The sequence below is a fragment of the Martes martes genome, assembly GCF_963455335.1.
Source record: "Martes martes genome assembly, chromosome: X".
NCBI classification, from domain to species: Eukaryota; Metazoa; Chordata; class Mammalia; order Carnivora; family Mustelidae; genus Martes; species Martes martes.
Genome location: NC_137897.1, coordinates 84,943,716 through 84,966,565, shown reverse-complemented (window position 1 = coordinate 84,966,565; position 22,850 = coordinate 84,943,716). Strand labels below are relative to the sequence as shown.

General features: G+C 36.2%; 1 protein-coding gene across 1 annotated transcript in view; it reads left to right on the top strand.

Moving 5' to 3' along the window:
• The window catches only part of AMMECR1 (AMMECR nuclear protein 1), a gene marked incomplete at its 3' end in the record, with an annotated part of 111,022 nt that overhangs the window by 35,570 nt on the left and 52,602 nt on the right, over positions 1-22,850 (top strand). The window contains exon 2 of the mRNA XM_080795766.1: positions 18,503-18,613. Coding sequence (XP_080651892.1) covers positions 18,503-18,613 — 111 coding nt within the window. The remainder of the gene's footprint in view (positions 1-18,502; positions 18,614-22,850) is intronic.

Below are 22,850 nucleotides of genomic sequence, written 5' to 3'. Positions count from 1 at the left end.
CAAATAGGTAGAGATATGTACTGTGAAGAAAAAATAAAGCACTTTAAAATTTTTGCTCAAACCATGAGACCAGTGACCCCTGGTAGACTCTGAAAAAGTCAGTTCTTAGGAATATGGCCTCAGAAAGGAACATTGCCTGTGACACCCCTTAGCAGTGTCTACCTTTCATTCTCGGGACTAAGACCTTGTTGTTGTTGTTGTTGTTGTTGTTTTGTATGGTTGTGAGTAACCCTAATAGAGATGAAGTACAAGGATGTGGCCAAGCGCTTAAAGACAGATTGCAGAGGAAGGGCTGTTAGGTATAGAGCACCTCTGGAGCAATAATCTCCCAGCATATACTTTTTTTTAAAAACAAAGATCCATTTTTTTAATATAATGTAGTACTTTTCTTTTTCTTTCTTTGTTTAAATTCAGTTAGCCAACATATAGTAGTACATCATTAGTTTTTGATATAGTGTTCAATGATTCATTAGTTACATATTAACCTCCAGTGCTCATCCTATCACATGCCCTCCTTAAATACTTTTAGAGTTGTGTTTATCTTTTAGTTTTTAAATGTAATCTCTTGCCTTATAGTGTGTTCCATGAGGAACAATGAAAATAGATGGATTTTTTTTAAGTATCTATCAACTTTTTTTAAGAAAACACAGTATAAAAAAGCCTCTTTAGATCCTTCTTGTTTTATGGCATAAGACTGTAGAATAAGATTTTTTTTTTTTTTGGACATAAGTGTTTTAAAAGTTTTGAAGAACAGGGAGTCTGCAAGTTGGAAGGAAGCCATTTTTACCACGAGGCAAATATACTTGAGTTTAATTTTTAAACTATAACTGCCGTTTGACCTTAAATTAAGACAGTCTGTTTCCATTGTGGAGTTTTACTGGTTTAACAATGAGAACATTTAAAGCAGCTGCCACCAATTAAAATGATTCATAAATGCTGGTTGTAAATAAATATTCTTGAAGTTTTAACTCAGTGAAGTCCTTTTTTTTTTCTTTAAAGTGGCACTGTCTTTCTGGAAAGCAATTTGGTAAAATGCATCAAGAGCTTTAAAAAATGTTCATATACTTTGATCTGGGAATTATGCTTCTAAAAAAACTTTATCCTTGGAAAATAAGTCTGAGACCTGGATAAACTTTAATGCATAGAGATGTTCCCCACAGTTTTAACAAGAAGGAAATGATTACCTAAATTATGGTACAACCGTATGATGAAATATCATGGAGCCATTAAAATATTTTTGAAGAATCTTAACCATGTAAGAAAATGTTTATGCAATTCAGTTGAAAACAAACTATATGAAAACATACACTGTGATGTTAACATGTGAACGTACTTCCATAGAAAATGACTGTCAGGAATGACTCATTTTCTTTGGTTGTGAGATTATGTGTGATTTTTATTTTCTTCTGTCTGCTTTTTTATGTTTTCCAAAATGTTTACAGTGAACATGTATTACATTTATAATAAATAAAAATATTATATGTTTTGATCCTTTCTTTCAATGGGATGCTTTTTATTAATAACCAGTCCATTTGTAATATTACAACATAATTTCCTGCAGATTTTCATCTTTACAGCAGTTCTTCTTTCTACTGTTTTATGTTTTTAACCTTCTGCTTATTTTAATTTTTATAATATGCACAGTGTCAACTATTTTATTTTGTTCTAATTTCCAGGTGTTAGTCTTTAAAGCCAATAATTCAGTTCCCCACTGGAATACTATTTTTCAGGTGGTTTGTATCAAACAACACACACACATTCATAGACTGTGATAAATAGAGGTGGCCCTAGGTCCATACCACAATGCCTAGTTCCAAATCCTGACCCCACCACTTAGTAGCTATGTAACCACTGACAAGTTGATTGCCCACTCAGATTCCCAGTTTATCTGTAAAAGAGAGGGTGATAATAGTATCTACCTCATCAGATTGTGGTAGGGATTTAAAAGAGTTATTACATGTAAACACTCGAGAAAGGCCTGCCACATAGTAAGTGTTTGGAAAACATTAGGTATTTTTAGTCATGTGTGTATGCATATGTATATGAATATATACATACTGTCATGATCATTTGTGAAATGCTCCTTTTTACCTTTTTATTCCTCTATACAGTTGTAATTTAAAAATTTAAATCTGTCTTATTCTTTGGTAATCAGAGTTAATTTTCCTGTTATGCTTTGAAATTATTTTTAAAAGTTCCCATATTTTTAGCAATAGAAACCTTATTGATTTGTCTTCCAATCCTATTTTCCTTTTCCATATTTGGAATTGGTGATCATTCATGTGGACTGGATGGAATGAAGCTTGGCTTTGTTCTAGGTGTAAAAGAAGTTCCATTTACATACAGATAGTTGATGTATTCCTTAATAGTTATCCTCATCTGTTGAATTATTTACCTTATTTCTTAAAGTACCACCTCAGTAGAGAAGAAGGGGGGAAGGGCAGGTAAGTATGAGGGTACCCTAAAGAAATAAAACTACATTTGTTTCATTGTAAGCTCTGTAATCCAAACATCTCTAATTCAGTTCAGTTAATTGATCTTCTCAGATTTGGCGTGAAAAGAGAGCTGCCTCTTAGGGAATCATGCATTGGGCTAGACACATATGTAATTTTGTAGTCCATATGAGAACTATTTTATTACAAGTAAAATAGTCATTTGGCAATTTTGCTGTCATACACTACAGAATGAGAAATGTGTTCCTATAGAAAACAACTTGGCTCTAACTGATGAACTGTTCCTCATAGCTAATTCCAATAATGTTGCCATAGCTCAGTTTCATTTCTTTGAAGAAGTGGTGTTTCTGTGGTACATTTACATTGGCAGGATGAGGAAAGACTCGGGGCAAGTTTGAAAGCATTAAGCTGGTCACTGAGGGACTCTTTTCAAATGACAAGATTTTTCATCAATCTAGCAGTATTCAGCGGAGACATGGATAGTCTTAAGATCTGCATCTTTAACTGGAAAGTTTTTAGTGTTGAATGTCAAAAACGGGTGGGAGAGGTAAGCCTGATGAAAAATTACATTTTCCCTGGTCTTTGGTTCTATAGCTCTGTAGAAACACTGGATTGATTGTGAGGTCCCATAGATGTATTTCAGATCTGGAAGTAGAGTGACAGCTCAAAATACTTTTTTAAAAAAAAAATCTGTGGTATTTATCTGCAAAGCAAAGGCTTGGGGTATTTTTGCTAGTTTTAAGGGAGAGGACGAGGTAGGCTTGAAGGGGAAAAAATTAGCTTTCAGAAATGAGCTTGTTCAATAGCTCAGGTGGCAAATCTTTCTTCTACTGATGTGATGAAGCTGAGTAGGTCACCATCATTCCCAGACCCGGTACAATACCTTTGGCTAATCCATAGTCTTCCAAGTACTTAGCAGTTCAGCTGGAGGCTTTTTAAACCAGAGTATTTAAATATACAGAGGAAGTTGTTGTACTGGTGCTTGTTGGTAGGGCTGCTGTGTTCTTTCTTATCTTCCCAGGGAGTTTGGTCCCTTTGTTTAGCTTCTGTTTCATTTGTTTACAAAGTTATAGGCTTTGAAGTAGGCAGCTATATAGGACTACCTGAAGAGAAGTGTAAAGCAAGAAGGTAAGCAATAATCCTCATCTCACTACCTTCTTAACCTCAGTTTCTCAGCCAGTGTCATTGGTGAATTTTGCTTTTTTCTCAGAGGCTCTGCACTGGCTTGCTTACTGCTATCCTAATTTTCTGGGGAAACTTCTGTTGTTTTGTGCTTGCTTTCTAAACATTGAACTATTGTGATGTTGCATGATGTGCTAGTGGGGAATTTTTAAATTTTTAGATTTTTTATTTTTTTAAGATTTTATTTATTTATTTGAGAGAGAGTGAGAGAGCACAACAGAGAGAGAGAGAGAGAGCACGAGTTGGGGGCAGGAGCAGAGGGAGAGGGAAAAGCAGACTCCCCAGTGAGCAGGGAGCCCAATGCAGTGGGGCTCAATCCCTCAATCCCAGAACCCCAAGATCATGACCTGAGCTGAAGACAGACGCTTAACCAACGGAGCCACCCAGGCACCCCGTTAGTGGGAAATTTTTAAAAATAATTTTTGATAGGATAATTTAATGACACATATCATGTTGTTTTTCTGTTTGCTCCAAAATAAAAATATTTTGCATATTTGGTTTCCTTAATATGGAACTTGTTCCTAGGCAACTGCCCTTTTGTAGACATGGCATTGTGATTGCAAGATGTGTACCATTAAGTCTGTGATAAACTCAGTGTTATCTAGTACAGCAATGAGGTAAATAGCTTTGCCATAAGATTGTTTAAATTGTCATAGCTGAAAAAAATTGCCCTATAGAAGTAGCAGTAACAAAACACAAACACACACATCAGGCATAATTCCTGATAATGAATAACTTCCTCAAGATTTTTAGGTGTTGTAAATAAGGTTGTTCAAGTTGCATTTACTTTTTTTTTTTTAACCATCTTGTACGGAGGGAGAATAAGAGGAGTGAGCCATTTGTGGCATCCACTTAAAGAAGGAAATGTCAGTGTGACTGTTAACTGACAGTCAATTTTGTCAATTTCAGTTTTAACCTGACTACTTTGATTTTTTTTTAATTTCATTACCTTGAATTTTAGAGTTCTTGAGTTGCTATTTTTTAAGATTGACATCTCTAGCCTTTTGGTTCTGAGCAGTGCATTGCCCCTGAAATTGGTTGAGTCACTTCATATTCTTCTGAGTTCACCGCCTATCAAAGCTGAAGAGATCTGTCCCTTTTACTTTCTGCTTCCTGGTCCATTTTCCTGTGCTCTGTGGTCTTCTACTATTTGTGGTAGGCTTTTCCCACATTTAATATGTGAAACCTACCATAGATTTTGACCCTTAAAGTTACTCAGTTTTTAAAAAGCCTTTGGGACTTCCACTTCAGTCCAAGAAGTTGTAGCTGGGATAAGACTTGTTTCCCTCTGCCTCATGTACCTTGTAATCAACTAGGAACTGGGTAAGAGATCTTAAACAACTGTTTTCAGATATTGGGCAACAGGTGGACAAGACTGTGATCCCTGAGAAAAAGGGAACAAATGAAGTTAGCCCTATAGTTACTCTGGCTTTTTGCCTGTGGGCAGTTTCTGGACCATAGCATTGTAAGAGGGAACCCAAGCAGAGCCTACAGTTCTGTTGAATTGGTGAGACAGAGATAGGAACTCAGGGAGGTCTAGGTGGCAGGAATTTGTAGAGCAGAGTACTGGGGGAAGGGGGCCGCTCAGAAACAGTTCCAGAAATCTGCAAAAATGTCCCCTTTATCTTTGGCGATTCAATACAAATCTGTGCATATGTTGAAGAAACACCATGGGGCTGGCCAAAAATATTGCTCAAGAGCTATAAGTTGAAAATTTACTGGAGCTCATATAGGACTGAGAGACATTTGAGTTGCCACAGCAAGAGATGAGAGACCTTGCTGAACACCCAAACTATTAAATAGAATCCCAGAAGGGTCATATCTTGGGTGCCTGGGTGGCTCAGTGGGTTAAAGCCTCTGACTTCAGCTCAGGTCATGATCTCAGGGTCCTGGGATCGAGCCCCGCATCGGGCTCTCTGCTCGGCGGGGAGCCTGCTTCCTCCTCTCTCTCTCTGCCTGCCTCTCTGCCTACTTGTGATCTCTCTCTCTGTCAAATAAATAAAATTTAAAAAAAAAAAAAAAAAAAAAAAAAAAAAGAAGGGTCATATCTTAGTAATAGGGCTACTGTTAGCCCTAAAGTAAAGGGTACTCTGAACCCTAACTAAAAAAATTCAAGCCAAGCTTTGAAAACTAAATAGTTTAGATGCATTACAAAACAAGCTTTACCCTTTGAAGGAAGACAGTAAAATCAAAACATTCAAAAATATAATGGTTATAATGTCTGATATCCAAAAAACCACTAGATAGTCCAAGAAGCACTGAAATGTGACCCATAATCAGGAGGAAGTCAGTCAATAGAAACAGAACCAAAATTGACAGTTATAGAATTAGCAGACAAGGAATTCAAGACAGCTATGAAACTGTGTTGAACAATTGAAAGAAAAGCATGAATATAGTGAGGAAAGAAATTGAAGACCTATCAAGAACCAAATAGAACTTCTGTAGCTGAAAAGTTTAGTATATGCAATGAGAAAGTCACTGGATGAAATTAATAGCAGATTAGATTAGACTCCAGAAGAAAAGGTCAATGAATTTGAAGATCTAACAATAGAAATGATCCAAGCTAAAATGGAGAATGGAAAAAAGTGAAGAAAGGAGCTTCAGTGAACTGTGGGACAATATCAGGCAGACTTGTATACATGTAATTAGATTCCCAGAAGGAAAGGAGAGAGAGGATAGTCATAAAAAATAGTGGAATAAATAATGGCTAACATTTTTCAATTATGATGAGAACTATACACCCATAGATCTAAGAAGCTCAATGAACTCTAAGAGGGATAACCACAAAGGAAACCACAGTAAGGCTATTACAATAAAATTGCTGAAAGCCAGTGGTAGAGGGAGCATTTGAAAAGAAGCTAGAGGGGGAAAAAAGACATATTATATACAGAAGAGCAAAGATAATAACTGATATACATCTCATCAGAAACAATGCAAGCAAGAAGACAGTGGAATGACATTTTTAAAGTGCTAAAAGGAAAAAAGTACCGTCAACCTCAAATCTTGTCTCCAATGAAAATATCTTTACAAAATTAAAGCAAAAAGAAATGAAGGTGAAATATATTTTTTCAGACAAACAAAAACTGAGAGTTGTCACCAGCAGACCTGAACTATAACAAATATTAAGAGAAATTCTTCAGGCTGCAGGAAAATGATTCCAGATGGAAATTTGGATCTCTACAGAGTAATGAAGAGTGCCAGATAACTGTGGTAAGTGTGGGATAAATATCCAAGACTTTTTTCCCCTCGTTTTAAAATTTCATTAAAAGTTAGGTGATTGTTTAAAGCAAAATTAATAATCTGTTATGGAATTTTTAAGGTATATAGATCTAAAAGATATGACAGTATCCCCAAGGGATGGAAGGTATAAAATGGAAGTATGCTGCTAAGGTCCTTATGGTGTACATATAGTGATATAATATTGCTTGAAGGTAGATTGTAATAAGTCAGAGATGCATCATATACAACTCGGAATAACCATCATGAAAGGCATAACTAACAAGCTAATGATGGTGTTAAAAGTGAATACTAAAATATACTCATTTAATCCAGAATAAGACCAAAAAAGAAGAGCAAGGAAAAGATGGGAAGTGTAAAAACAAATATAAAATATAAAGATGGTAGATTTAAACACAACCATATCAAAGTTACATTAAATATAATTAGTCTAAATACTACAATTAAGAAGCTACATAAAAATGCAAGACCCAACTATGCACTGTGTATGAGAGACCAACTTTAAGAATAAAGACGCAGGGGCACCTGGGTGACTCAGTGGGTTAAGCCTCTGCCTTCGGCTCAGATCATGATCTCAGGTTCCTGGGATCGAGCCCCACACTGAGCTCTCTGCTCTCAGTGGGGAGCCTGCTTCCCCCTCTCTCTCTGTGGGCCTCTCTGCCTACTTAATGACTGAGCCACCCAGGCACCCCTGCCTCTCTGCATACTTGTGATCTCTCTCTGTCAAATAAATAAATAAAATCTTTAAAAAAAAAGAATAAAGATGCAGATAGTTTAAAAAAAAACAGATGGAAAAAAATATGTCATGCAAACACTAATCATAAGAAGGCTGGAGTGACTACATCAATATGAGCCAAGTTAGACGTCAGGACAAAGAATATTACTAAGGATAAGGAGGGACATTTCATAATGGTAAAGTGGTCAGTTCATCAAGAACACAACAATACTAAATGTATGTGCTCCTAACAAAGCATCAAATAAACATGAAGAAAAGAAAACCAGATACAACTGAAAGGATAAACAGACAAATCTACAGTTAGAGTTGGATGTTTCAACACTCTTAACTCAGTAATTGATAGAATAAGTAGACCCCCCCCCAAAAAAATCAGTGAGGCGATAAAAAGCCTGACCAACACTACTATACCTAACCAACTGTACCTAATTGACATTTATGAAACACTGGACCTAACATTACCAGAATATATTTTCTTTTCAAATTCACTAAAATGGACCACATTCTGGGTCATAAAACAAGCCTCGGCATATTTAGAAGAATCAAAACAATACAAAATATATTTTCTGACCAAAATGGAATTAAACGAAAAATCAATAACAAAGGTATCTGTGAAATTCTCAAATATTATGAGATGACACAGTACACCCTAAATAAACCATGGGTCAAAGAAGAAATTAGAAAATATTTTGAACTGGAGTGCCTGAGTGGCTCAGTTGGTTAAGCATCTGACTCTTGCTGTCAGTTCAGGTCTTGATCTTAGGGTTTGAGTTCAAGCCCTGCATTGAGCTCCATGCTGGGTGTAGAGCCTATTTGATAAACAAAAATTTCAACAGAATGATAATGAAAACACAACATAATAAAATTTGTAGGATGTAGCTTATACAGTGCTTAGTGGGAAATTTATAGCTTTAAAGTAAAGAAGATCTAAAATCAGTAATTTAACAGTCCACCTTAACAAGTAAGGAAATGAAGAACAAGTTCAACCACAAGTAAGAGGAAGAAAATTATAAGAGTAGAAATCAATAAAAGAGAAAACAATAGAGAAACATCAATGAAACCAATAGCCAGCTCTTTGAAAAGATCAACAAAATTAATAAACCTATTGCTAGACTGATACAGATAGAAAAGACAGAAATTAGCACAAATTACCAATATCAGGAAGGGAAGAACAGACATCACTATAGATCCTGCAGACATGGAAAGGACAAAGGAATATTGTGCATAACTCTATGCTGAAAAATTCTTCAACTTAGATGAAATGGAAGAATTCCTTGAAGGACACAGATTACCAAAATTGACTCAAAGAGAGCTAGAAAATCTGAATAGCCTTATATCTATTGAAGAAATCGAATTTGTAATTAAAAATCATCCCATAATTAAACTCTAAGCTCCAATGATTTCAGTGTGTATTCTACCAAATATTTAAGGAACAAATCAAACTTGTGGAAAATGGAGGAGGATAGAATTCTTCCCAGCTCATTCTATGAAGTTGGCATCACCATGATCTCAAAAACTGACAAAGATATTACAAGAAGAGAAAACCACAGATCAATATTCTTTATATTCATACACATAAAAATCTATCACCAAATATTAACAGATTTAAAAAATTAACCTCACAGTATACACAAACAGTAACTCATAATGGATCATAAACCTAAATGTAAAAGCTAAAATTATAAAACTTCCAAAAGAGAATAGGAGAAAAATCTCCATGAACTTTAGATAAAGATTCCTCTATCCAACATGAAACATGAACCAGAAAGCAAAAATTCATAAAATTCAACTTCACCAAAATTAAAAATGTGTGCTTTTCAAAAGATAACAATAAGAAAATTAAAAGGCAAGCCACAGACTAGGAAAATATATTTGCAGTGTACATTTGGGATAAAGCTTGGTATCCAAAACATACTTTTTAATACCCTACAACTCCTGTAAAAGGAAGACAAACAATCCAATTTAAAAATAAGTAAATGGGTTGAACAAGCAATTCCCAAAAGAAAATTTGTGCATAAATATGAAGCACTTGAAGAGTTACTCAATATCCTTAGTTATCAGAGAACCACAAATTAAAACCACAATGAAATATCCCTACACATTAACTGGAATTAAAAAAAAAATACCAAGTGTTGGTGAGGATGTGGAGCAACTGGCACACCCATACAATGCTGGTAGGAATGTAGTTGGTGTAGCTACTGGAAATTGGTACAGCCAATTGAAAAATAGTTTGGCAGTTTCTTATAAAGGTAAACATATACTTACTCATAACTCAACTATTCTTTGTAGGTAGTTACCTAAGAGGAATGAAAACTTAACATTTCTATAAAAACTTGAATGTGAACATTATCATAGAAGCTTTATCTATAATAGCCCCAAACTATAAGCAACCCAAATATCCATCCATGCGTGAGTAAAGAAACAAATTATGGTATATCCATTCAGTGGAATACCACTCAACAATAAAAAGGAACAAACACATGAATGAGTATCAGAAGCATTACTCTAGGTGAAAGAAGCTGTCACAAAAGACTGCATACTGGATGATTCCATTTCTGTGAAATTCTGGAAACGGCAAAACTACAGGGACTGAAAGCAGGTTTGTGTTTGCCAGGGTCCAGGCGTGTGGAGAGGGAATTTATTACCAAGGGGCACAAGGCAACTTTTTGGGGTGATGGAAATGCTCTATAACTTGATTGCACTTTAGGTTACATGTATATATATATGATTGTTAACATTCATTGAATTTTACACCTAAAATGTGTGCTGTTATAGTATATAAGTTATGCTTTAGTGGGAAGTAGAAAGAAAGTTGATTTTCAAAAAGTACGTTGGAGGTAAGGATGTCAATTCCATGTTAAAAAAAACCCAACCTCGTGGGCAGTTCAAAATAGAGGTTCTTAAGAGCTTGAACTGTTTTTTGGAAGGTAAAAGAGGGGAGGGAGCGGGGGAAGGTAAAGGCAGCATAAGCAGCCCTGATACAAAATATGGTCTCAGTTGAGTGCTTTGTCCCTAGATCCTGCCTTTCCTTCTAACCCCTAAAATTAGAAGAGCTTGGGGAAATTTCCCGCTGCAAAGCTGAGCCTATCCAACTTCTTTATCTCAAAGGAGCAAGTAATCCAATTCGAGGACCTTAAAATCAAAGCAGTTACCTTTCTAAACCAAGAAAACTTCATAAACAACTACATCACAGCTTTATTGCAGGTCTTATGAACCTGGCTCATTACACTGGATCTCCTTGGAACACGAGGCAAGATGGAAATCTAGAATGAAGAAGCTAGATAACTTTACAGCTCTCTGTATATTAGTGTTTAAATCACTCAGCCTATTAATTTCCTGTCTACTCTATTTCTGGTCATGGAATGGGTTCTGAAGATAAGACAAGATGGTGAAGACAGATCATTAGTGGGGAGGTAAGATACAAGTTTAAAAACAAAGCAAAACAAAATCCTTTAGTTGTTTTCATTGTTTGAAGTGTTAACTATTCCCTAACCATACAGCATATGAATTGTCCAATGGAACAAAACATTTGGTACCAAACACAGTTCCATAAAAGTTGTTAAGTGCATAAAAAAAATAAAAGTTGACCATATCAATCAAAACATTCTGAAACCTCTGAATATAGTTCTCCTGACTCTCTCAGTTGTGCTTATACTGAGTTTGGAATACTTAAGGCTCGGTAGGTCTTTTTTGGCCTGGTCTGTTTTATATTAAAATAATTAATTATTTTCATAGTAAAGGTTGAGTCCCAACCCATAAAGGTCTTTGAACAAATTGTTTCAGAACAGGAATTCCAAATATAAATTATTTCATTGCAGAATTCTATTGCAATTTGTCACTTAAAGCTTATTTTATGAGCTTCATTCTTAAGATGCTACCATATATTAAATTTAATACTCACTGCAGTCTAAACTAAGACTCAAAAATATGTGTAAATGTAGATTTTTTCCAATGCAGGCAGGCTTTCTCATCTAATTTGGGGCTCTAAGATATAAAATAAGACTGGCTAATCCCAGTGTATCAAGTCTGAGACTGAAATTTTTTTTACCTTTACTGAAAAATCATTGATTTGGTCACGCTAAGAGGAAGAAATGGTTCTTTCAGTTCAAAATTTGGCAGAATCAAGCTAATCCCTTAAAGTATGCTTGTGATTTGGCTCGTTATATGTTGGTGGTTATTACACTTGATTTATAAGACACACACACACACACACACACCCATTCAACCTTCCCAGTCATCTGTAGGACTTTAGGCTCTCTCTTCCTCTGGCATTTGCCAGTTAAATTAGCATTATAAAAATGAGGTAGGGGGGAGGATATAGTGCTGCAATGATAGAATTTCTGGGACTACCAGGCAAAGAAAAATACTGAAAGATTGGTAATTCCTGATTCCCATTTTCAGATATTTGTGGTCCTCTATACTAAGCCATGCTGTCTGTTAGAGCAGTGTCTCCTTGTTTTCCCGAGTCCCATGGATACAGGTTATTTATAAAAGTTGGAGGAAGAGGAGTAAGGCTATAATGGTGATTTAATGTATTAGTGTATTTAATTTAATGTATTTTCCTTATCTGCAGTAAAGGATTGGTGTGGATGAGAGAAGTGTAAAATGTATGGGAACCTTACCTTCTTCCCGCACCCCCCCCATTTACCACCTCCTATTGTTCTCCTTTCAGCGTTTCTTAATTTGAATTTCAGATTACCTGGAAGAGTTAGGCCTCATTCATCCATTAATGATTCATTCACTCATTTAAAAGCCTCATTAAGTAATATGAATTAAACAGATCAATACCTAGCTAAATCGTTGTTAACAGATGGTAAATAGGCATTTTCTTTTGGCGGGAATTTTGATTGGGCAGAAATCTGTAGCTTTTAGGTCACTTGAGTTGAAGGCTGTTTAGACAACAGGAAAAAGAAATGAAGAGAGAAGGTTGAGAGGGAGTCAGAAAGGATGTTGGGAGGCCATCAAAGATAAAATAGGGGGTTTTGCTATGGGCTTCTAATGGGAATAGTATAGAAACTTGTAAAGTTGGTTTAGTGTGCCTAGGTTGATCCAGCATTTCTAGTTCTGGTTATCTTCTCAGCTGACCTTTCTCTCCTTTCCTGGGAGAAGGAGAATGAGATTTGTGTCTTCATAAGAATTTCCTAATCTGTGGTATCTTAGAATACATCTAGCTTTGCTACTCAAAATATTTTTTTCCCAATACTGGCGGTAGTAAGAAGATTTGGAGAACTAGCTAGCGTTTACCACTAACCAGCGAGATGACTCTGCACTTAGTCTCCCTGGATTGCTTTTGGTTTTTCACCTGTAAAATGAAGAGGAAATAGATAATCTCTTAAAATGTCCTTCATCTAACAATCTTAGATGATTATATAAACCGTGAATGATGTGATAAAACTCTCGTTAGGGATTTGCTATGGACTGAATTGTGGCCCCACAAAATGAATATGTTGAAACCCTAACCTCCACCATAATGGTATTTGGAGATAGGGCCTATAAGGAGATAATTAAGGTTACTTGAGGCCAGAAGGGTGGGTCCCTGATCCAACAGGATTTGTGTGTTTGTAAGAAGAGCCCTCTAGAGTTTGTATGCACGTGCGCTCATTCTCTCTCTGAATGCTCAGAGAAAAGGCCAAGTGAGTACAAAGCAGTCACCTACAAGCCAGAAAGAGCTCTCACCAGAAACAGAATGCTGCTGGACCTTTGATCTTGTATTTTATAGTCTCCAGAACCATGAGAAAATAAATTTCTGTTGTTTAAGCCACCTGGTCTGTGGTATTTTGTTATGGTGGCCCAAGTAGACTAATACAGGATTTAACCACACTGAGTACATTTTTTACAAATTGAATCTGTAGTTTATGTGATCTGTAAATGAGGTAGGTAACTTCTTTGTGCTAAAACAGGAAGCAAAATGTTTTAACCTGGCAGTGGAAGGAAGACTCCACCATTTCTGTTTTTCTCTGAGCTCCTAGATCCTGGGGAATTACGGTACTGAGTTGGATGTTATGAGTAATTTAGTTGGATCACTAAGCTAAGTAACAGAAGAACCTGAGCATAGTTGAGAAGCAATCATAATTTAATGGCAAAAGAAAAGAACCATGCCAGGTAGCTTCTCTTTCCCCATATGTGTGTATAATATAACCTTGGTGAACACCCATTTATAGTAATTAGCATTATATTGGTAGGGATGGATATCATCTTGTTAATGTCACCTCCTATAAATCTCATTCTAAAGAGCGAATTGCCAGAGTGGAGGCTTGCAAATGTCTAAGGCTATTTTTTTTTAAGATTTTATTTATTTATTTGACAGAGATCACAAGTAGGCAGAGAAGTAGGCAGAGAGAGAGGAGGAAGCAGGCTCCCTGCTGAGCAGAGAGCCCGATGTGGGGCTCCATCCCAGGACCCTGGGATCATGACCTGAGCTGAAGGCAGAGGCTTTAACCCACTGAGCCACCCAGGCACCCCAGGTCTAAGGCTATTTTTTTAACCTGTATTTAACCATTTGCCGTGGTAGGGAGGGGAGATAGGATTTATGGTAAAATGTTAAGTAAACACAGTTTTATCATAGCCATACCCCTCTCCCACAAATATATGTCTAATCTGTTTTGGTCTGCATCAGTAGTCTCAAAAGAGGGACTTAGGACGTGGCACTGCCATCGGACTGAGGAATGCCCTGTTCAAATTCACATTGCTTTTCTGTACTTTTGCTGATCCCATGCAGCTACCTTTCCCTGAGAGCTAGTACTATTGACCTGATGTTATTGGCTGCCAGTTGGCAGAGAGGATTCACCTAGATTAGGTGGTTACTTCCTCTTCCTGTCTACAGACTTGGAAAAATAGAGTTTACTTGCCTCCAAAGGTTTCTCAGAATGTAGTGGTACAAAATGTTCACAAATAGGAAAATTCCTTAAGAAGCTGTGTCTGGTTACTCTCAGATAAACATTTCCATTAATATTTCATTTCATTTTGAATGCTTTTCTAGCTTGTAGTATTTTTTTTTTCAGTGTATGTAGGTGGCTTCAAACCATACGGTAAAAGTATTTTCCAAAAAGCTTCAATCTTTGTCTTACTATGAACTGTTTTCCTTAGTTCTTGTCACTAAGCAGCTCCTCTCAACAGGCTCAAATCCCTTTTTCTGCTTTAATCTGTCTCTGATTACGTTGATGTCGTACATCCTTTTGGGAACTCATACGTGTTTTAATAATATATTGAAGAAGAAATTGCCTATTTCTTCCCTCCGTGCATTGGGAAAATAAAAATTTTTGTTGCTATTTTTAGGTAATACGTATTCAATGTTCCCATAGTCATTGCCCTGTACAAAGAAGTTATCACACACAAGATATAATCTCCTGTGCTCAGTGATGTTTATTCTGTTTCATCTACTTTAAAATGCTTCGTTTCCCAAGTTCTTTTCCCCCATGAAACGTTGCTTGTAGGTATTTTGTTTTTTTCAGTTCCAAATATGTGTTCTTTAAAAAAATTTTTTTTGAAATTCTTTTGTTGAAAAATAACAGACGTACAATATTGTATTAGTTTCAGGTATAAAACATAGTAATTCAGCATTTACATACATTATGAAATGGTCACCACAATTAAGTCTAGTTACCATCTGTCACCATACAAAGTTGTTACAATATTACTGACTACATTCCCTACGCTGTACATAACATAGCCTTGTACCTCCTAATCCCCTTCAGTGACTTGGTTCACCCCTCCTCACCCCCTTCCCCTCTAGCAACCATCCATTTGTTCTCTGTATCTGTGAGTCTGTTTGTGTTTTGTTTGAACACATTCATGTTCTTTATGAAGTATACTGGATGAGCATTTGTAAATGAGAAATTAGAGCCCAGATTGTGAAGGCATAGTTGTATTCTGTCTCCTAAAAGTCTGATTTCTTCCATCTTCAGGCATCTGTCCTAAACACAGTGGAGTTGTCAAGTAGCAATCTCTCCCATCTTTGCCACAGATATTTTTCCACCACACCAACTGCCAAAGTGGGTGTTGCTGGGGGCAGGTAAGGAACAGGGAGAGTGCAGACAACTCTGCATCTGCTTTACCTGTTACAAGGGCTCTTGAGGACAAATACTCAACAGTGCCTGAATTCATAGAATATTAAATGCGCAAGAGACCACAGCAAGTTATCGGGATTATCATACTACTTTCTGTTACATCTCCGAGCCCTTGCTTATTATGGAGTACCTTTTCTCCGAGGCTGCCTGGCAAAATGCAGCTTATCCTCTAGCACCCCATGCCTTGAATTCATCATCCCTTCATCAGTGATGGTATAGCATTATAAGAATCTGTATGTAATTTTCCCTACTATGTGTTTTGAATGCCCCCGACATACTCCCTAATATAGTGGTTAATTTGTATTCTCTTTCTATTTACCCTACACGGTTTGAATGTTTGCTTGAGTAGATAAGATTATGGTAAGAATGATGTGCGTCTATATTTTAGTGAGATAAAGAAGATGATTGAAGGTAAAGCACTTTTAAATGACTTTCATCCTTAGGGATTTTGATGGGAAACAAATTCACTGACACTTTTAGTTCTCTCACTCAAGTCATTGAGGAAGAGAAAACACAATTTAGTTCTGTGTCACGGAGAAGCCATCATGGTATTTTAAAGACATGCTAGTATATATGTTGTGTGTGAGTTACACAGCAGTGTGCTTCACTTTGTTCTCAATCAGCCAAGGGACATGTTATGGAGACATTTGTGTAGGTGCCATTATGGGGGAAGATTGGTATCTTACTGTTCACATAATGGTTGCTGACGTTGACTCTACCAAATTACAAAGTGAAAAATAAAGAGGTGAAGTTCATTGTTAAAGATAGCGTGTGAAGGGCACCTGGGTGGCTCAGTTGTTAAGCAGCTGCCTTTGGCTCAGGTCATGACTTCAGGGTTCTGGGATCAAGTCCCACATCGGGCTCCCTGCTCAGCAGGGAGTCTGCTTCTCCCTCTCCCACTCCCCCTGCTTGTGTTCCCTCTCTCACTGTCTCTCTCTCTGTGTTAAATAAATATATAAAATCTTTTTAAAAAAATAAATAAAAAATAAAAATAGTGTGCGGAGTGCCTGGGTGGCTCAGTCAGTTAAGCGTCTGCTTTCTACTCAGGTCATGATCTCAGGGTCCTGGGATCGAGCCCCCACGTGGGCTCCCTTCTCAGCTAGAAACCTGCTTCTCCCCCTGCCTGCCCTCCCCCTACTTGTGTGCGCTTGCTCTCTCTCTCTCTGTCAAATGAATAAATAAACTCTTAAAAAAATAAAGAGAGTGTGTGGATTTTAGGTAGTAGTATTTGTATGAGTTATGTGTCTAATTCTTGTCTTCCTGATAATTCTTAGTCAAGAACAATTAGAGAAATGCTCTAAGTGGAGCATCAGTATCTTATCTCAAGTTATAAGGTATTCAGGTACATATGATGTGGAAAGCAGAAAACCTGGAATTTCCCTTTTGCTTTTTATCTTCGTACTTTTAATGTAGGTCATCCAACACTTGAATACTAACATCAACAATCATTTGACCTTATGGTCATTTTTTTCAATGCCTCTGAGAATTTGGTTCTTGGAAGAAGGTAGTTCTTAGCACTGCTCCTGGTTTGTATACATTGTTTCTTTTGGAACCTGTCTGATGTTGTGGCCACCTGTCAGAAATTGGCATTATTTAATTGTTTGAGATGGGTGATTGAAGTACTTGAACAGGATCTTTTCACCCAACTGCTGATGACTGACTAGAGAGTACTTTAAATACAGAATGTGCTCTCCATCTCAACAGCATACTATTAGAAATACATGACATATGGTATGTCCCCCTAAAATTTAAATTTTTAGAAAGTAGAATTGTACTGTATCCTACCCATAATACTGTGAATACTCACATTAACACGAACCACCCCCAACTGTAGGGTATTTATCCTTTTTACACAATGTGCTAACATGTGTAAATTAATTTATTTCATACAAATTGACATACAAAGTTGCTTCTAACTAGAATTGTTTCTAGAATCAACCATTAATCAAGGCTATCCCTGGTTTGCTGCCAGATCCAAATCTCTACTATATTAAACTTCATTTAAAACTACACAAATTTCTTGATACCATTGTATTTAATGCTTGAGAGATTGTATTTGTTGGCCATACTTTTATCTAAAAACTAAAATAATTTTTCTGGTTTCAGAGTCTTATTTTGTTAATGTTTGCTCTTGCCCTTTACCTCTCCAAACCCTACCCATTTTTCTAGGCCAAGCTGAAGAGAAGCAGACTTGATCAGATTTTCTTCTGTCCCTGTAGGTTCATTCATGGCATTTCGGACTTAGTTTATAGCACTCAATTTCTTTTGCCTCTGAGTTAGTTGTGAACAAGCTTCCCTTCTGTACTGGCTCCTAGAGAGGTACCATGATGTTTTAGGCAACCTTGTATTTCTTGTAACCTTCCACAGTACTTTGCCCTGAGATATTCAGTATTTGTTGAAATTATGGGTTTTGTTGTTGTTGTTGTTGTTTTTCTAAACTGGACTTAATGAATCAGTCAGTAACTTGAGGTTTAAATGAGGACTCAAGCAGTCACCATGCTGGTTAAGGCTTTGTCCAGGTTGCTGTTCCAATTTCATTATGTATTAACTGTGGAACTACCTCATCTGTAAAAAAGGACTGTGGTAATAGCATTACTCAGACTCTTAGAGTTGTTGATGAGGATTGATACAGACAATTTGTTTAAAACATTTATCGTGCTGTCTCACATATAGGATCCCCTCAATCATTTCAGCTATAATTGCTAAATGCAGTCCGTTGGGCTAGACTCAGCCATATCTCAGGCATCTAACCCTGCGTATAAAAAATATCCAATAAATAACTTGCTTGAGTTGAATTGATTGATTGACCCTATTTTTATCTTCCGTTACAGCCCACTGTTTGTAACATGGAAGATCGGTCGAGACAAAAGATTGCGTGGATGCATAGGTACTTTTTCTGCCATGAACTTGCATTCAGGACTCAGGGAGTACACACTTACCAGGTGAAGATCAATTTTTGTTACCTCTGCTTCTACATTAAAAACAAACAAAACAAAAAAAAAACTTATAAGACTTGAACCTGCTACTTTAACTCCTTTGCCTTTACTAAATTGTTAACATTCTTGACTTCTTTCACATCAGATTTTTCCTTCTCTTCAACCATTTGCCTTATCTCTGATAAAACATTATTGCTATATTATCATAATATAAAATACTGTGATTACATGTATTCTGCCGTAGATGTTTTAAAGTGTCTTCCTTCAGAGGCCAGCTTATTTTGTGTAACTTGAAAGTCAGTACCCAAATGTCAGTGGCTTACCAAAATGTATTATTTCCATAATAACACTGTGTCTTCTCTGTTAGGCTTTTTAAGAATTGTTGATGTCTGTCATCTCACACATGTTGCTACACTTTTACGTACTTTTGCCGTGAAGGGGAGAACCTTGGAAGAAAGGGATGCCACAGCCTGGCAGCGTAATCATTCACATTCACACTTTACCCAGAATTAATTGTAGCTTACTTATTTTGTTTCCTCTAACACAAGGACAAAGTAATGAATGCCTCATTGCAGTTGTTAAGACTTTGTTTTTAATTTCCGAACTCACAAAAAGCTATCGAGCATGCCATCTGATTTTTTTTTTTTTGGTTCAAGTTTAGATTTCTAGCAATTTAGGTTCCAAAATTATTTCAAAAGAAGAAAATTCCTTAAATAATAAGCTATTAGTAAAGGAATTTCCTGTTTTTCATATTTCAGGGTGATTATCTGATACAGTTTCTATAGTTGTAATATGCACAAGTATCTGTCCAACAAGAAATTGGTCCCTGCTGACTATTGGTACTTGGGGCACGTTGCTTAACCTCCAGTAGTTAAAGTAGTAATTACAGGATTTTGTTTTACATACTTAATAAGGATGTTAGGGAGGTGTTAGGGGAATGAAATAATACTCAGTCACTACTTTGCTTCTGGATTATCATTGTGGAACATTCATTATTTTATTTTAGGGTTGCATAAATGTGGATTGTGCTACCAGTTAATAAAATGCTGGTAACCGAGTTTAGTATACTTATATTTGAAGGTAAAGCTCACAGCTACAGGGTTTTCTTAGGCTACAGTGAAACCTGGAAAGGAAAACAAAGGCTTGGAGGGTCACCTTCATTTTTTTATATTTGCATAGGCATTAGAATTGAGTGTTTGGACTTGATTAAGAACATACAAGCAGTAAAGGGGTCAAAACACATATTCTGGAAATAAATTAAACTTGCTAAAGATAATGTAAAGTCTAGTCTAATCAAGTTAGATTTTTTTTTCTTGACATGAAATACTGTGGACTAATTTTGGGACTTTAGCAAATTCTGCCAGTGACTACCTCTTTGGGACTGGTACATATGAAATTACTCTTTTAATAGCTAATCAAAGGCAATTTATGACACATTTCCTAAAATAATTAGTTATGAGGAACATTGGTTCCTTGGTTATTGCTTGGAAAAAAGGATCCTATGGCTAAATAAATTTGGGGAACACTGGTTAAGCCAATTTAAAGAGCTGCACTCACTGCAGGACTTCTCAGAACCTTTCGTGTTAATAGTGTTGTGAATCTCCAAGAGTGAGATCTAGAATGCAGCGTTTCCCAAACTTCAACTCTTTTGACCACAGAACGCTTTATTTTTTAAGATTATTTATTATTTGACAGAGAGAGAGAGCGCGCGCGCACGCACACACACACAAGCAGGGGGAGCGGTAGGCAGAGGGAGAGACAGAAGCAGGCTTCCTGCTGAGCAGAGAGCCTGATGTGGGGCTGGATCCCAGATCCCAGGACCCTGAGATCATCCACTTAACTGACTGAGCCACCCAGGTGCCCGAGAACCCTTTTATCCTACCATCCTGTTCATTGTCTTATGCCATCAGTATCCCAAGGAACACATTTTCAGAAATTTATGTCTGTCATAAAATTTCCATTTTTCTTTATATTTGGGGATGGATAGTACAGAAACCCTTTGTACTTTCTAATGACACTGTGGCAGAAATCCCAGTATCAAATGTTATATAGTTTAGAAATCCTTAGTGGTGGTGACTGTAGTAGCACTTGGGTTTTGTTTAAAGAAAATCTGAAATTCTTTTGCTTATAGTGGTAAGACGGGATGAAAATACTCAACTTCTCCATACTTGCAGATTGTTCTCTTAGGGATATTACCAGAGGAATTATAGTGGGGTTTTTTTTTGACAATAATGTGATTCTGAATGAATCAGTCAAATAGCTCAGCTTGAAAATTTGCCGACATTTGTATACATGGTTACCCTCATTGTAGTCTATGTCTCTTCCTGTTCATTTTTCAACTTTTTTCCCTCATGTTTTTATACAACTTCCTGAAATAGTGTATGACACACTAGATACGTATGTTTGTGTGTGTGTATACACATGTTCATACCCAATCGTTTCACTTCTGTTTGGCTTCTTTTTGCTTACATGACAATAAGAAAGAAGTTATTTGGAAGAGATGAAGAAAAGAAAATATGTCTTACAATATACAGTTCTTTTTTTCTAGATTCATCTTAGAGTCAAAACTACAGAGTCAACTTTAGAAAAGTCACCACATAATGCCTTTCAGTCTAATAAGGGGCATTTACCATTTCTGCCGTTGATGGTATTATTATTAATAGCTGCCATTTATTAAAACTTGCTACATGTGGATACTGCAGAGAAGCTTTATATACATGCTACTCATAACTCTTAGGTATCAGTACCACATTTTAAAACTGAAGAAGCTGAGGTTTATGGAATTTAAATAATCTATCCCCTCACACATCTAGTAAGCGGTAGAACCCATCTGACTGCAAAGTTCCAAGCCCCTAACTAAGACGTTTGAGATAAAAGAAAACCATTTTTTCTGAGAAATTATGTTTTGCAGGTTTGTCATGCAAATAGTGAACTCAAAAGAGAGTTACTACAAATTGTCTAAGTCATGGATTGATAATTCATCACAAAAATCTAGCTAGGAGTTAAGATTGAAATTTTGGAACATTATTTTAAATTCCAGAAAATCTGCAGATGGAATTATAAAAAATACATAATACAGGGTTGTATAGACTAGTCAGAAGAAAACTGACTTGGATTGATACTGAAAAAAGGGACAATGCTTATTACAAAAATATACTTTGGTGTGATAGGAAATTGTATTCTCTGGGACCTGTAAATAATGGACTAGATATTGAGAAGAATATAGTTTTTTTAAACATGACAATTAGGGATTCTTGGAGTTCATTCTTCATTCTTAAAAACCCATAAATCACAAAATTTACAAATGGAATCAAATGAAAACAAAAAATGAACTGTGAAATTAAAGACTCACCAGGTAGAGAGGTATTTTAAAAAAATTATTAGAGTATCTGGCTTTTCACTGTCTTCATCTGTGATTAGGTAAACTATTGTTTTCAGAATATTACTCGGATATACCCTTATTTATTGTGAAATATACATAACATGAAATTTATGTTTTTTGGAATTTACCATTTTAACCAATTTTAAGTGTATAATTCTGTACATTAAAGTGCAACCATCGCCGTCATTCATATCCAAAACATGTTCATCTTTCCCAACTGAAACTCTGTAGCCACTAAACACTAACTCCCTGCTGTTCCCTCCCTGCCCCCAGCAACCATCATTCTACTTGCTGTCTCTGAATATGACTCTTTTATATACCTCATGTAAGTGAAATACAGTATTTGTCTTTTTGTGATGTCTTATTTGGTATAGTATAGTATCTTCAAGGTTCACCCATGTGGTAACATATGTTAGAATATCCTTTCCTTTTAAAACGCTGAGTAATATTTCACTGTATATATCTACCACATTTTGTTTATCCATTCATCTGTCTGTGGACATTTGGGTGACTTCAACCTCTTGGCTATTGCAAACAATGCTGCTGTGAACATGGGCATACACATATCCAGTTGAGTACTGCTTTTTTTTTTTCCATTCTAAAAACTAACCATTTTACAGAAGACAATGATCTAATTTGTTTATGGTCCCTTAATCTCCAAAACCTAAATCTAAAAAGTGACCAGGTCCTTTTTAAATGAAATGCCTATTATGTTTTTATTTATAAAATACAGTCTTAAAATTTAGACACTTGTCATAGTCAAGTTTTATGTTCTCCTAATTGAAACTTTGATTTAAGGCTGAACTAAAACCTTATAAATAGGCTGATTTCCTCCCAATTGTAAAAATGTATAATTTCTGT